The sequence below is a fragment of the Leucoraja erinacea genome, chromosome 33, assembly GCF_028641065.1.
Source record: "Leucoraja erinacea ecotype New England chromosome 33, Leri_hhj_1, whole genome shotgun sequence".
Lineage (NCBI taxonomy): Eukaryota > Metazoa > Chordata > Chondrichthyes > Rajiformes > Rajidae > Leucoraja > Leucoraja erinaceus.
Genome location: NC_073409.1, coordinates 4,878,702 through 4,894,884, shown reverse-complemented (window position 1 = coordinate 4,894,884; position 16,183 = coordinate 4,878,702). Strand labels below are relative to the sequence as shown.

At 38.7% G+C, this 16,183-nt stretch overlaps 1 protein-coding gene across 2 annotated transcripts in view; it reads left to right on the top strand.

The window, feature by feature from the left end:
- LOC129712563 (protein FAM227B-like) overlaps positions 1–16,183 on the top strand; it is a 119,023-nt gene that overhangs the window by 18,423 nt on the left and 84,417 nt on the right. For both annotated transcript variants that reach the window (XM_055661063.1, XM_055661065.1), the window contains exons 9-10: positions 2,590–2,716; positions 3,998–4,117. In XM_055661063.1, coding sequence (XP_055517038.1) covers positions 2,590–2,716; positions 3,998–4,117 — 247 coding nt within the window. The remainder of the gene's footprint in view (positions 1–2,589; positions 2,717–3,997; positions 4,118–16,183) is intronic.

Sequence of the window (16,183 nt, the reverse complement as noted above, 5' to 3'; positions counted from 1 at the left end):
TTATCAGAAGGATCTTGGCCCAAAACCTCACCCATTCCTTCTCTCCATGGTTGCTGCCTGTCCCACTGAATTAGTCCAGCTTTTTGTATCTATCTTGTGAAATAAAAGAACATGTAGAAAATACTCAACAGGTCAGGCAGCATCTTGGAGAGAAAAATGCAAAATGAACATTTCAGGTCCACGATCTTCAATCGTTACAGGAATTGTGAGGAAATAAGTATGTCGTAGGTTGCAGAGCAGGGGATGGGTGGAGAAAATAAAGGAAATACCTCTGATAAAGTGGAGATCAAGATCGTTCAGGTGACATGAATGATATTGGCACTTGTTAATCAAAGCAGACCCAGCTGGAAGATAGTGGGGGATAAGTGAGGGCAGTAGAGAGAGTTACACAAACATACCATGTTACAGTAGAGTATAGAGACCAGTGTTACAAACTAACAGTAGAGAGAGATAAACTAACATAAACCGAAATACGGAATACAGCAATTGCTGGAAATCTCAAATAAAATAGAATGTGAAATAAAAGATAAATCTCTCTTTAAGCCCCTGCTTGCATATTCTTTCATCTTGAACTATTTCCATTGTGAAATACCAACAATATAAATTTGACATCCACTTTCTGCCAACCACAAGATATTGTCTTACCTTGGGCTCCAAAGAAAATAGTTACTGGAAGAGCTCTTAACTTTTTCGTGTTTTTCTTTCTACTTATAGTATTTCTGGCCATTTGATATTTTTCAAATTATTCCCCTACAATCTGGTGACTTAGTGAGCAAGAATTTGTTTTTTCTGGGCCATTTAAAAAACGTTATGAATAATTAACTATTTGATTCGTATTAAATGGGGGATATGCATTAAAATGCTACTATAAAGTGGTACTGTTAACATTGCACAACAAAGTAAAATCAATTTTGCATTGTTTATACCAAAGACATTCTCTTGAAGAATTTCTTTGCATATAGTGGTACCTCTATTTAAAAGGAATAGCAATGATAAAGCAAATAATTGTGGGCTGGTTAGTCTAATGTCAGTGGTTGTGAAATTATTAGAAAACTGGATTAATCCACATTTAGAAAGTTGGAGATTGATCTGGGATATGTAGCACAGGTTTACTGGTGACGAATCCTAATTGAGGAGCTTTTTGAAGAGATAGTTAAATACCTTGATAATGGCAGTGTTGTTGATGATGGACCCTGTGAAGCCATTGACAAGTTCCAATATGGAAGTTGGCTTGAAACTTTAGAGGCCATGGAATCCAAGGCAAGTTGGCAAATTGGATCTACAACTGGCTTGGTTATAGGAGTCAGGTGGTGTTGGAGGTTTTTTTTTGTGACCAGCAAAGATATTGATCATGCGCAGACAGAACAGATTAGTTTAACTTTACATCGTGTTCAGCGCAGACAGTGCTCTATATTCTTTGCACCACAGTAACGGTGCTTGGACCTTGCTGTTAGTTATATATACATTAATGATTCGCATATGATTGAAGGAGGTATGATGACAGAAAAAACTGGTGCTGTTATTGATAGGGAGGACGGTTTTCTTAGGCTGCAGAATGATCTTGGTCAACTGGTACGTTGGGCAGGGCAATGGCAGAAGGAATTTAATTCTGATAAGCATGTGGTGATGCACCTCGAGTGGTCAAATGAGCGTACACCGTATATCATGACTGGTAGGCTCTTGGGAAGTGTTGAGGAACAAAGAGACTTGGTGTACAGGTTCAAAGATCCCTGAAGGTGGCAGCACAGATGGGTAATGAAGTGAAGAAAGCATACGGAACAGCAATTTTTATGTCCGGCTGTGGTGGATTAGATAGCCCGGAGTCGCCTCCCAGAGGGAAGTACTTCAAAGAGCCTTTTATTGTGCTGCTTGATTCTATGCCTATATGATGGTGTATAGAATTATTATGATCTGGAAAGAGTCAGTTGGTTCTTCAAGTATATTCTAGCTCCTGGTACAGGAAACCCATGTCCCATTCCTCTGTCTTTCCTCATAGCTCTGCAAATTATTCTTTCACTGTGTTTAGTTTTGTTTAGTTCAGATTAGTATGGTTTGGTTTACTGTGGGTATCCAATTTCCTTTTCAAGGCATTGATGATTCTATTTTCACCATTTTTATAGGCAGTAATATCGAAATTGTAACTCCTCTCTGTCCAAGTTTTTTTTCTTTTGCATTTAAAATAAAAATCTTCAACCCAAGCATTCAACATTGGAAGCAGTCATTGTGATCCTGTACACCTATACCAAATCTCCTATCAATCTGAGTAGGAAGGAATGGCAAATGCTGGTTTAAACTGAAGATAAGACACAAAAAGCTGGAGTAACTCAGTGGTCCAGACAGCATCTCCAGAGAAAAGGAATAGGTGACGTTTCGGGTCGAGTCTGAAGAAGGGTCTTGACCCGAAACTTCACCTATTCCTTTTCTCCAGAGATGCTGTCTGGCCCACTCAGTTACTCCAGCTTTTTGTGTCTATCTCCTGTCAACCTTCTTTGCTCTAAGCTTCTCCCAATTTTCGAAGTACTTGTGGCAATGAGCCTCATGACATGAAAATCTACATTATTAACGATTTAAATTTTATTTTTTAATTAGGTGTATCCTGATTGCATAGCTCAAGCTGTCTATGCAGCTTTCTATAAATCATTCCCTGAATCGCATAACAAGTTTGGTGAAGAATTTAAGAATGAGCTAACTGAACTCATTGCATTGTGGATGACAGGTATGTACCATTCAGTCTGATACCAGTCATTGGTTTGTAATTAATCTTCGTCTGGAAATTTTTAATGCTCCAACTTAATGCCCACATAATCTTGCCTGTTCTAAGATTGTAAGAGGACTTTCATTTATCTTTCACAACAAATTTCTGAGCAACATTCATTGGTGATTTATAGCCGTACCCAGTCATATGTACAAAGTTAATATCACACTTCCTTTAAGTCAGCATGGCTTAAAATCTCAATGTTTTAAAATTCCTTCTAAGAAGCATTCATAAACACACACGAGCTGATAGATGATTTTTAGAAAGAAAGGCTTTGTCAAACGTATCTATATGAACCATGATGTGACTGAGATTTATCACTGCTGGTTATTTTGTAAATTATGTTAAACAGATATGCCAACAAAATGTTATTCAGTGTCCTTTATAAAAAAATTCTGTCTACTCCACTTCATTTTATCACTTGCAGTCTGGCCATCGATCCAGAGGCACATCATCATGATGCAGTTTTTGGCATGAATTATGGAGCAACTCTAGTCAGTGCTTGTTGTGATCTTTTCTTTGGTTATGTGGCACATTTCATAAAAATACCTTTGTACTTCACAACCTTTACTAAAAGCCGTGCTTATAACACAAACCTAACTTCATGTAAACCCTTGAACATAATGGTCCAACAGTTTTGCAGCTGTGTGTATTTGCCAGTCGATCTTTTATTGCCAACAATAAAAGAAAATCATTGTGCATATAAGGAGCAGCAAAACCTACTGATAAAAACATCAAACTTTATTGAAATTCAAGTCTAGATCTTAAAAAATAAAAGCAAAATGCATACATTTCTGTTTTTATTTCCTATTCTTTGTCATTTCTGAGTAGTAAAATTTGGGATTTTTACATTTAAATTTTCAGCCATTCAGAGCTTCCCTATAATTGAAAGTAAATATGATCAGTGGATGGATTACAGATGTGGATGGAGTCTCTAGTTGGTTTTGTAATTGTCGTGCATGTCTTGGCCCCAAACCAACATTAAGCTGCACACTATGTCTGTTGTACTCATTATTGTGTATGTGTGCGTCTGCCTGTATGTGCGCGTGTGTGGCATGTGACTGTGTGGCCAATTCATTTCAACTAATATAATCAAATGATATTTTTGTTGGCTTATTAACATTGTTTAGAGTTTGTAACGATAACAAGTAATCCAAAAATGTCTGATAAGAATTTTACATGCAGAAAGAAGGAAATATTTTCTTCCTGTTCGTACTTTTGAATGTTGTTTGTAACCTTTAGGGATAATGCCAGTTGAAGCTTCCTGGAAAAACTGGGATATGCAATGGCTAGAAAGTTCAATGAGCAGGAGAGGTTCTGAAAGAGAAGAAAGCATACTGGCAGATATAAATGTCGAATCAAGTAGGTTACTCTTCCTCTATTGTATGTTGTTATATCTAGAACATTCCGCATGTAAAAAGGGTAAAAAAAATCTAGTATGGATAAGGTAGACAAAAATGCTGGAGAAACTCAACGGGTGAGGCAACATCTATGGAGCGAAGGAAATAGGCAACGTTTCGGGCCGAAACCTTTCTTCAGACTGACTGATACATTCGATTTTCCAGCATCTGCAGTTCCTCCTTAAACATCTAGTATGGATAATCCTGGTTCCCTTTCATATCCACCTTCAAGAATCTTTGGAAACAATAGGAAAGAATGAGAGTTATTTGTTGAAGTGCAGAAAATTGAAGTCAGACTCGACTGTGAAAGGAGGAAGGATTTGCATTTAGAAAGTGTCCTTCATGTCACTTTCACAATCACTGAAGTACTTTCTTAAGGGAAATATTGTAATAAAAATGAAAACCGTGACAGGCTGTTTGCATGTAGCAAGCATCCACAAACAACAATGTTATAATGACCATATAATCTGTTTTGGTTACATTCCTAGAGGTATAAATATTAGTTAACATCCATGGTTTAAGTTTAAGGTTTAGGTTTATTACTGTCTTGTGTATCATGGTACAGTGACAAACTCTTTTGTATGCTATCCAAGCAGATCAGATACTACATAAATACAATCAAGGCAAACTCAAGTACAACAGATAGAGTGAAGGGAAAGATATTGGGTACAGAATATAGTTCTCAATGTTCATTTGATAAATGGCACCTCTAACAGAACACTCCACTCCCTCAGTTGGCTGGCTTTGCTTTTTAACCTGAATGATTTAAACGTTGAAATGGTTTCCTAGCTTGGAAAAATAATTACTCTATTTTGATTGAAACATGATGAAAAATCATAACGTATTTAAATCTTTCACTGTACACACGAAAGGTACTTATTTGAAATAAGAGTGGCTTACTTGTAGAAAATTCTTGCGACATAGCTCCTTATAAATGGTCTCCCATTTATTTGTTTTTGAAGTTCGTTTCATAGTCCTGAGACAATGAAACTAAAAAGAAATCCTCTGTTTGCGAAATTAAAGATTTATAGATTTTTGGCAATTCTCAAAATAGAATAAATGCTACGTCGTTTTTTTCTAAAATCATCAAATGCTTATTTTTAACCATTTCTTTTGGTTCAATGCATGAAAATAATGCATCTTCTATTAAAATAAAACCTGCAGAGGCCTTCCACTTCTTGGTAGCAGTGAAAAACATGACAATCGACAGTAATGATATTATAAAGGATTCTGATGCATGAAAAGAAAATGTTCCCCATTATATGGGGTATATGGTGCTTCCTGGCTCACTGCAGGCTATACCCGAGTCTCTCTGCTGGTTAACCATGGTGACTGCATAAGCCTCGTCTATGCATCTTTAGTTTGAGTGGTTCCAGGTAGGATTCTCCCAGTTATCAGTACGAGAGCCGAATTTTTGAGATCTTGTTTAATCTTGGTGCTGTACTAGAATTTTACTCTGCTTCACTTTTGCCATTTGTAGAGCATTGCCTTTGACAAATCATAAGGTCGTAAGTTTTAAGTGATAGGAGCAGAATTAGGCCATTCGGCCCATCTAGTCTACTCCACCATTCAATCATGACTGATCTATCTCTCTCTCCTAACCCCACTCTTTGATGATTTTAAGGCATGCACTGCATGTCTCCAGCCAGTCATACATCCATGAATCCAACAAAATCTACATAGATTACAGGCCATCTTGCTCTTAATCTAATTGTTCAGGATCTGTTGTTCCCATATGACTTAAGGATATTTCTGAGACATCAAAAGAGGAAGCTATTCAATCTCTGCTCCTGCTTGCAATGTAACTGGTTTACACATCTGCAGAGAGAAGTATTGCAGACACAAACCCAATAAATTAATATCAGTGGTGCAAGGGTGATTCACAATTGGAAGTTCATTTTTGGATTGATTTGTTTCAGATGTTTTAAGTAGGGAGCAAGTGTGCATTCAAAACAAAGATGAATTTTCAGTCATGTTGCAATAAAACTAACAAGCATTGAGTACCAGTTTGCACCATTCTGTATATAGAAACGGTATGTCAATAGTGTGTAAGCATCTTTTCAAGAGTCAAGTGTTTTATTGTCATATATCCCACAGAACAATGACATTCTTATTTGCAGCAGTACAACAGAATATGTAAACGTAGTACAGTGTAAACTATAATAAATGAGAAAAAAAAGTTTAGTGCGTGCATATATGCATATACACACATACATACATACACACCCATACATACATATACACATGTATGTTAAATGATGTGAAAATAGCTTGCAAAAGTGATATATATTGTGGCATTGCTGGAATGGCACTATGGTGTTGTGGGTGGTGCTGCCGTCTCAGATTCAATGCAGACTTCTGTGCTAACTTTTCAGACTTTGCAAATACTTCCTGTGACTGCGTGGGTTTCTTCCAGGTGCACCGACATCCTCCCACATCCCAAAGACATGCTGGCTGCTGTAAATTTCCCTTTGTATAGCAGGGTGGTAGGAGAGTGAGGAGGTGTTTACGGGAACGGTTTATTATTCTCACATGTACCGAGATACAGTGAACAGCTTTGTTTTGCATACTATCCATCTGGATCGCTATCCAGATCAGATATACCACACATCGATACAACCCGTTCAAACCCGAATATAATAGATAGAGCAATGGGGTTGATACAGACAGAGTTGGACAAGAGTTGTAGCTCATTGGAACACATCTGTTTTCCTTATACAATGTCCAATGTCCTCAGTGGAGGAGAGGTGAATCAAACTGTACCCTACCTTATGGATGCCTGATAACAATACAATACAATACAACGGTTTATTTGTCACATTGCACAAAAAGTGCAAGTGAAATGATATGTCAGCAGCGATACAGTGATAAAGGGCACACACAAAAACACAATAAAATTTTAACATAAACATCCACCACAGCATTCATCACTGTGGTGGAAGGCACACAATTTGGCCAGTCCTCCTCCATTTTCCCCGACAGAGGGGAAGAAGCTGTTCCCAAGGGTGGCAGTGAACACTTTCCGAATGTGAGAGCAAAATAAGTTATCTAATGTAGGAGTGAAGGGCCTCCATCTATGTTGTAAAGAAATACATGATATTATTATCAGTAATGGCAAAAGAGAAAGTTTTCCATACCAGTAATTAGAACAGAACAGTAAATCGCAAAACAGGCCATTTGATCAACTAGGTCTTTGTGGAGCATGATGCGAACATCAACTAATCTCCTCTGCCAGCACATGATCCCGGCATCCATTCACTGCATATCCATGTGGCTAACCAACAGCTTCTTAAATGCCACTATCATCTCTGCTTCCACCACCACCCCCAGCATCACGTTCCAGGCACTCACCACTCTATGTGTAAAGACATGCCCCACACATTCCTTTAAACTTTGCCCCTCAACCCTTAAAGCTATGCCCTCTAATCTTTGACATGTCCACCATGGGAAATGTTTCTGACTCTTTACCTAATCTATGCCACTCAAAATTTTATTTTTAATATTTTAATTTAATTTTTTAATTGTCACATGGTTAGATAAACAAAGCACATCATGGGCACCTGAGGGATTTTCCTGTCTTTAATTTTATTTTCAATTTTGGCTTCATCTCAGTAGTTACACAGCATACCATAGGTTTGTAAGTAAAAATCTGGAAGTAAGAAGTCTGGACTCCTAATGATGGTGCTTCAGACGCTGCATACAATATAGAGCAAGCTTGATGGGGAATCTGCATGTTGCATCTTCATTAATACAGTTTATTTTCAGCACTATAACAATTAACCTACTTACTATCAAATCATTTTAATTCTCCCATTTCAGAATATTTTTGCCACGCCACATTTTCTTTTCTGAAATCAGCTTTGCAAAAACTAATACTGACAGATGATGGCGCTGCTTCATATCTGCTATACAGGAATTATGTTCATCAACATTTGCTATGAACCACAGATAATTCTTTATGTCTCATTGAAATATTTGTATTTATATGTATGATGTTTATATATATTATGCAATATTCTGGCTTATATCATAATATAAAATAATTACCTGTGCATTTCCTACATTAGAGGTATTGCTCATGTTCTTGTATTCGCACTTAATTACTTTATCTTAAGGCACTGTCGGTTATGAACCAAGTGCTGATAAAGAGATTAGTGTAGATAGGTCAGCATGGAGGTGGTGGGCCGAAGGGCCTTTCTGTGCTATATGTCTCAATTAGATTATTTCTCTCTGTTAATCTTGCGTTGATGTTAATATATATAGTTGCTCATGTGCTCATGTGCATCAAATCCAGGACAAACAGACTCAGGAATAGTTGCTTTCCGAGAATTATATCTACTATAAATTCAAATTCACACATGCACTGACTACACCGCCCAACACGGACTTCCATCTGTATATATGTATATATGTATGTAGCGCCGCAGAATTTGTGCACCTATTCCCCCCCCCCCCCCCCCATCTCCCTTCTGTTTTTTTTTGTTTTTTTCTGTTTCTTGTTTTTTGTGCTAAATTGTATGTATGCACTGAGTACGAGCAGCTTTCAGTTTCACTGTACATGTATAGTGACAATAAATGGCATATCTATATCTATCTATCTATCTATCTATATCTATCTATCTATCAATATATTCATTAATATCCCATGAATTTGCACATGCAGAATTATCGGCAGTGGGTTTGGTTTTAGGATTCATTAACATTGGGAAGGGGAGTGGGACTCTCAGTTCAGGATCTGTTTTGTATTTGATGAATTTTGATTGATATGGATACTTTTTTGCTGGCACCAAAAGTAGATTTCATTTCTCATTTGACAGATACAGTCCAGTAAAATAAAGGCCACTGGGATGAGAGAAAATCCAGAAGTCTAACACAAATGTTCAAGAGTAAATAAGCATTCCTCCCTATCACTAGGAGCATGCTTCCAGATCTGGCAACATAAGGGAAAAATAATCTGAGGTCCAGGGAGAATGGATAGAGGTGGTTTGGGTTGGTTTGAAGGTCTATCAGCATTGAGAGATTGGTATAGATGGTATCACAGGGTCTTGGTCCAGAGATAGGGGGTTGGCACAGGAAATCCTGGAGAAATGTATTTAAGGAAGATGGTGCTGGAACATTAGTGATGGTTTTGTATCTACTCTTCCTGGGGAATAAATCAATTAAGATTCCTTTAACAATTTGTACACTCATTGGCCTCTTTGTATTAGTCACTAAAATGGCTTTGTTCATTGGCAATCAATAGCTGTCTTACTACACATGTTGCCTTCTTTTAATGTTGGCTGACTAAGTTGATCTTAAAAAAGAAAATCAAAAACACCTCGGGATGTTTATTTTGTCTAGAATAACAAGATTTTATTGACGGAAAATGGAATGAACTTCTGACAGAACATCTTGTTGTTACCGAAGCGTTAGTGTATTGCATTTTAACCCTTTAACAAAAGGTTAAAACAAGCTTTTCCGTTAAAGCTTTCTGCTAACCGTACCAATGTTGAGTAAGCAGGCTTGCTTAGAAAAACAATTAGATGCTTAGGAAAATAATTGGGCTCACTCGGGAGGACCATTAAATCATGAGGCCTCAGATCATGCGGCTACAAGGACATATAGTAGAAAGAGAAAACATAGTTGACTGGTGTTTGCAGATTAGGGAAGAAGTGTGGAACCATTGAGTACAACAATGCAAGCTGCACATGAACTTTCTGAACTTCTCCTTGGGCCAAGATCCAGAACAACGTCAGGACCTTCAAGATCTCAAGTCCAATCCATTGTCAGGTGTTCCCCACACACAGTTGAAGGGCATGTGAAACTCGGCATCTTATTCCTTATTGTTTTAATAACTGTTTTGTTTCTCATCTATGATCGGAATCATCAAAACCTCTTTGTATCATTATACATGTATATCAAGCAGAATTATTAGTTTATAGATCTATATTGAGTACTTTTTTTATTATTGCCTTTTCATCTATATGTCAGCCTTGACTTAGTGGTAGTACAATTCCTAATTCAGAAAAACTGGAGTTAAAAGTCCCATTCCTGAGACTTCACTGCAATCACTGACACTTTGGTAATGAAATGATGTTTTGCCAGAAGCAGCTGCATTTGGTGCATTCAAGCCCAATAGCTTGACGAAAAATATAAGATAAAATCTTGCTGTGCACATATGATATTATATGAGGTGTACCAGCTCTATTCAATTTGTTGTGCAGATATTTCTCAGCTTTGGGGTATTAGTGTTTTCTCAATAGTCTTTCTTCAGACAATTTTGAATAAATGGGTCAAGTATTAAGATGTATTTTATTTTCTGGATTCCTCTATGTGTATTTCTATAAATGACACAAGGTTCTGGAGTAACTTGGTCGAGTGGCATCTCTGCAGAGCATGGATGGGTGCCGATTCCGGACGAGATCCCCCTGAAGTCAGAAGAGGAGTCACGACCTAAAGTGTCATCTGTACTTGTTCTTCAGGACCCAAGCTCCTGACCCCCAGCTGACCCGCTGAGTTGCCCCAGCACTTTGTGTTTTTTGTTTAGTTGGAGGTAATACAGTAAACTTTATTAATCCAGCATGCATAGTAGCTAGGATTGGCAGATTTTCTGGATTAGAACGGAACATAGAACAGTACAGAGCATGAATGGACCGGACCCTTGGATGCACAATATTTATGCCAAACATGATGCCCAGCTGAACTGATCCCTTCTGAATGCACATGTTCCATATCCTTATATTCTTTATATTTGGTCATGCTGAGATCCTGAGAGCGATGCCATCTGGAGCTATGCTCTTGGTAGGGCCACCCATGGCGGTAAGGTCGAGGGGGAGGACCCTGACAAAGAGCAATCCAACCAAGACGTCAACGGTGGAACAGGCAGAGGATGATGGCTGACCTTAGTGGAGTGTCACAACGGCTGGGAAGGCGGATGAAGGCTGCAGCAGAAAAGGGTCTCCGGTCGTCTTGGACACCATGCCACTGGATCCTGACCCAGACCTGTCAAGGGCCGTGTGGTGGCTGTCAGTGCACCCGACGTTAAACAAAGTCACGCATTGCGTCCTCCAACCCTGGAGACACCCTTGGTCAGCCATGACCGAAGGGGGCCTAAGAAGAAGGTTGTGCCTATTTAAAAGCTTCTTAAATGGCACTAGTACATTTGAACCACCACCACTGGCAATGTGTTCCAGGCCCACACCACCCTCTCTGTAAAACACTTGCCCCACACTATTGGATGTTACTTTAATTAATGCTTGTAGCTACATTTATTTTGCTGTTTTATTTTAAGAAGTTACAGTATACAGTAGGGATAGATTGGATAGGTACATGGATAGGAAGGGTTTAGAAGGATATGAACCAAACTTAGAAAAATGAGACTAGATGGGGCATCTTGGGTCATTGGATAAGTTGGCCTGAAGGCCCTGTTTCCATGCTGTATGACTATGATTCAATGAAGTTGAACATTTTCTAAATGTTCTATAAATCTTCCAATACATTGTGATTGTACAAGAGAAAAGAAAATGAGGAGGGAATTTTTTGTTAATGTTCATTCAATGATTGGAATGATGTAACATCTCCAAGTTTGCGAACAACACAAAGTTACATAGCTGGGAGGCCTGGAAAGCAGTTATTAAAATACAATTTATTCTCGATCAATGATTCCTCATTTGATTTCATTGTTTCCTGTTAGAAATAAAGTATTTTACCTCAATGACAGGACCATTGCTGAGATGCGTAAGTCTCTCATTATGGGAAATCAATCTTTATATTGTCAAAATGAAAGCCTTTTATTGGCTTTATAACAGCATATTTTAGGAACTGTTAAAAGCCCAGTATTTGGCAAAATAGTTTCTTTCCAAAATGTGTTTAATGTAATACTTCATAAATGCTACTTCTAATTATGCTGCAGACATGCAAGTTAAATGTTAGAGATAACTAATCCAAGGAGGGGACTGAGAGGGGGGAGACGGGGGGGGGGGAGAGAGAGGAGGGGGGGGAGAGGGGGGGAAGGGGGGGAGAGAGTGGGGGTAGTGGAGGGGGGAGAAGAGAGGAGGAGGAGGGGCGAGGAGTTTGCCAGCATCATCAAGGACCCACACCATCCTGGACACACACTCATCTCCCCGCTGCCATCAGGTAGAAGGTACAGGAGCCTGAAATCTGCAACATCCAGGTTCAGGAACAGCTACTTCCCCACAGTCATCAGACTATTAAACACAACATCAAACAAACTCTGAACTATAACAGCCTATTGCACTTTATCTGTTTATTTATGTGTCTAAGAGATGTGTATATATACTCTGGTATATGGACACACTGATCTGATCTGTATTTATGCCTACAATATTCTATTGTGCTGCAGCAAGCAAGAATTTCATTGTCCTATCTGGGACACATGACAATAAACTCTCTTGACTTGACTTGACCTCTCTATGACTGTGTGGGTTTCGGTGGCTACTTCGATTTCCTGGGTTTTGGATGAATTGGCTGCTTAAATGGCACAGGGTAGATAGGAAAAGGGAGATTTTGTCACGGGACTGGGATGTATTGACAGGTCTGCAAGAGAAAAATGTGGGATTAACATAGTTAGGTATTTGATTGTCAACACGGATGCAGTGAACCAAATGATTCTGTGCGGTACAACTCTTATGATCACAGAAAATGGAAATAATAGCAGTGACTTGAATGTATGTGTTGTCTTTATATTGGAAGAAAAATACAGCATTGGATTATTATCAGATGAAAATGGGTGTTGTGGCAAAGAAGGAGTTATTCAGAGTGAGTCAGAACACGCAGAAGTTTTCTGTCTCCACAGATGCTGCCTCACTTGCTGAGTATCTCCAGCGGTTTCTGTTTTTTTTTTACAGATTATCAGCACCTATAGTTTTCACACTATGATATACTGTGAGCATTATGCTGATTTTTGATGCTATCAGCATGGGGTCATGTTGGCAGCACAGGAAGAGACTCTCTTCATGAGGACTTTTTTACCCATCTGCATTCATCCTATTTGCCTGCATTGGGGTCGTATTCTTCCATGCCTTGATTACATAAGTGTCGATCTAAATGCATCGTAAAGGGGATCTAAGCTTTAAACAAGAGAGTGGTTAATGCCTGGAAGATGCTGCCTGTTAGTAATTGGATCTAATTCCACCACTCCTCTGGCAGCAGGATTAAAACTTCCTCTCACCTTAAGTATATGTCCTCTTATGTTTGGTACTCTTTCCAAAGGGAAAAGGGTTTTGATTATTTACCATGCCTATGGCTCTCATATTCTTGTATAGTTCTATCAGATTGCCCAACATCCTTCTATCCTCCCGGGGTAAACATGTTCAATCTTCCTTCGTAACTAATGTCATCTAATCCACCAACATTGTGGTGAATACCCTCCAGTACAATCATATCCTTCTTAGAGTATGGCAACCAGAACTGATTATGATACTCCAAGTGTGGCCTGATGTTGTTTTGTAAAGTTGTCTGCAGGTTTAATGGATTCCCCTTCACAAAGAATTATGGTTAATGCATATCCAACATCAGGCATCTTGAAGGATATTTACCAAAACACAAATGGCCGCAGGAACTCAGCGGATTAGGTAGCATCTGTGGAAGGAATGGACAGGCAACATTTTGCGTCGGGGTCTTTTATTCAGACTGATGGGATGAATGGAGAGAAAGCTGCAAAAAAAAGTGGGATGGCACACAGCCTGACAAGTGATAGGCGGACACATGGTGTTGGAGTAACTCAGCACGTCTGGCAGCATCTCTGGAGAACGTGGATCGGTGACGTTTTGGTCGAGACCTTTCTTCAGACTGGATACAGGTGAGTGGGAGGGCTCCAATTGGCAGATGGGGAAGTGATAAAAGGTAGTGAAAAGAAGACAAAAGTGTGTTAGATAAGGAGAGGAGTGGAGGAATGAAATGTAAATCCAGTGGGTTGTGGGTGGCAGGGGATAGGGAGAAGGGACAAGAGGGTATAAAAAGGACATGGGGGACTCAGGAGTGAGAGATGAGTTTATGAAGAAGGGGGAAGGACTTCAGACTGAAGAAGGGTCTCGACCCGAAACCTCAACCATTCCTTCTCTCCAGAGATGTTGCCTGTCCCGCTGAGTTACTCCAGCATTTTGTGTCTACCTTTTGGTTTTAAATCAGCATCTGCAGCTTTCCTACACATCAGTCTGAAGAAGGGTTTTGGCCCGAAAACGTTGCCTATTTCCTTCGCTCCATAGATGCTGCTGCACCCGCTGAGTTTCTCCAGCACTTTTGTCTGCTTTCCTACACATGATGGTTTGGACTATTGTGACATTGCTTAATCAATTGGATCATAGTCAAACTGCACGGAAACAGGTCGTTCAGCCCAACTCGTCCGTGCTGACTAAGATGCCCCATCGAAACTACTCCCATTTGTGCACTTTTTGCCCATATCCCTCTAAACCTTTCCCATCCATGTACCCGTACAAGTGACTTTTTTAAATGCTGTTATAGTATCAACCTCAACTACATCCTCTGGGAGCTCGTTCCACGTACCCAACACCCTCTGAGTGGGTCTTTTGTTTGGAATTTCTCATGTGTTTACCCGTGGTTGTTTTTTGGAAAACTTCATTTTGTGAGGTGCCTGAATGTGGAATATGTTTTTAATTATTAAGGCTTCTTTTATCTTCCTTTCGTGCAAAGAAAAATTATTGAATCTCCTGCAAAAGCTAAAAGAGAAATAAATTTATGACATTTGTAATTAAAAACTTCCCTGTCTTTACATTTTGACCATTGTGTAGTTTGTGGCTTCATCTGGCTGCTCAAGAAGCATGACAGGAGCTATCATCACCCAACCTGATCTATGCTAGTCAATAACCTGTGTATTCTCTTCTGTGCGTCTCTGCAGAATGATATTTTCTGCCTTTAAATTACTCTTTATTACATTCTGCCCTGGGTATATGTTATCTGTTATTAATTTACATTATGATTTAAGCTGTGTGGTCCACTAAATAAGCTTGGCTGGTCTACAAGCTAGCTAGCCTCGATCCAGTTGGAAGAAAGTTAGTTTAGTGGGCTACTACTAGGTGCAGTGATTCAAACAGTTTGTTGAACCAACTTTGCACGACAGGATGTGAAACGGAGCTGGGATCGTTTTTGATTTATGGTGTATGTGTTTTCCCTGTTTAAAATTACTCCTTCGTGTCACGGATCCCTTGCTTGTTGTGGCAGATTTTACAATGTATTCCAGCAGTGCATGTTGGATAAAAATTGTGAACTTAGTCATGAATCCCGAAATGAGAAAGCCACATCTGGATTTGATTGATGATACAGCCAAGTCTAACAATCAATATGAACTTAAGACTTTCATTTCTTGTAACCATGAATTTCTCATGTAACGGTTTTGATGTTATAAAGAACATTCTATTTTGTTCTTGCTCCTTTTGGCATTTTACATTAATGGATTCCATAAAAATTACAGATATAAGTAAGAATTCATTGCAACATAACCTAACCCAGGTCTCTCACCTGTGTTTCTCCTGCATTGTTTTGTAATATTTTTCTGATTCATATAATAACATTGCAAAAATTATAGTTTTTGGATGATATATATCAGTAAATGGAAATGTTTCAAGTGTATACCATAAATTAGAATTTTAAATCATTTTTAATTCGGTTGTTTGCAAATATAGATGACAGAAATCTTTAAGAACTTTGCAAAAAATAAATAAAAAATGTATGTCACAAAGTAAAATATTACATAAAATAGCAACTTCTTTCAATTCCCGTCTTATGATATTTACCTGTTTCAGGGTTTTTCAATCTTATCTTAACTTTCATGCAGACACAAGAACTGTAGATTCTGTATTCCAGCTATTAATTAAGCAAACATATGACATTTCAATGAGCTCATTTGAAGCTGCAGTGCAACATCAAAGCATTTCAGCACATTATCTTTTCCAATCCACTGAGTTCAGTTGCACTATACAGTATTATACTATGGGAAGGATGTGATTGCCCTGGAGAGGGTGCAGAGGAGATTCACCAGAATGTTGCCTGGATTGAAGCAATTGGCTTTTCA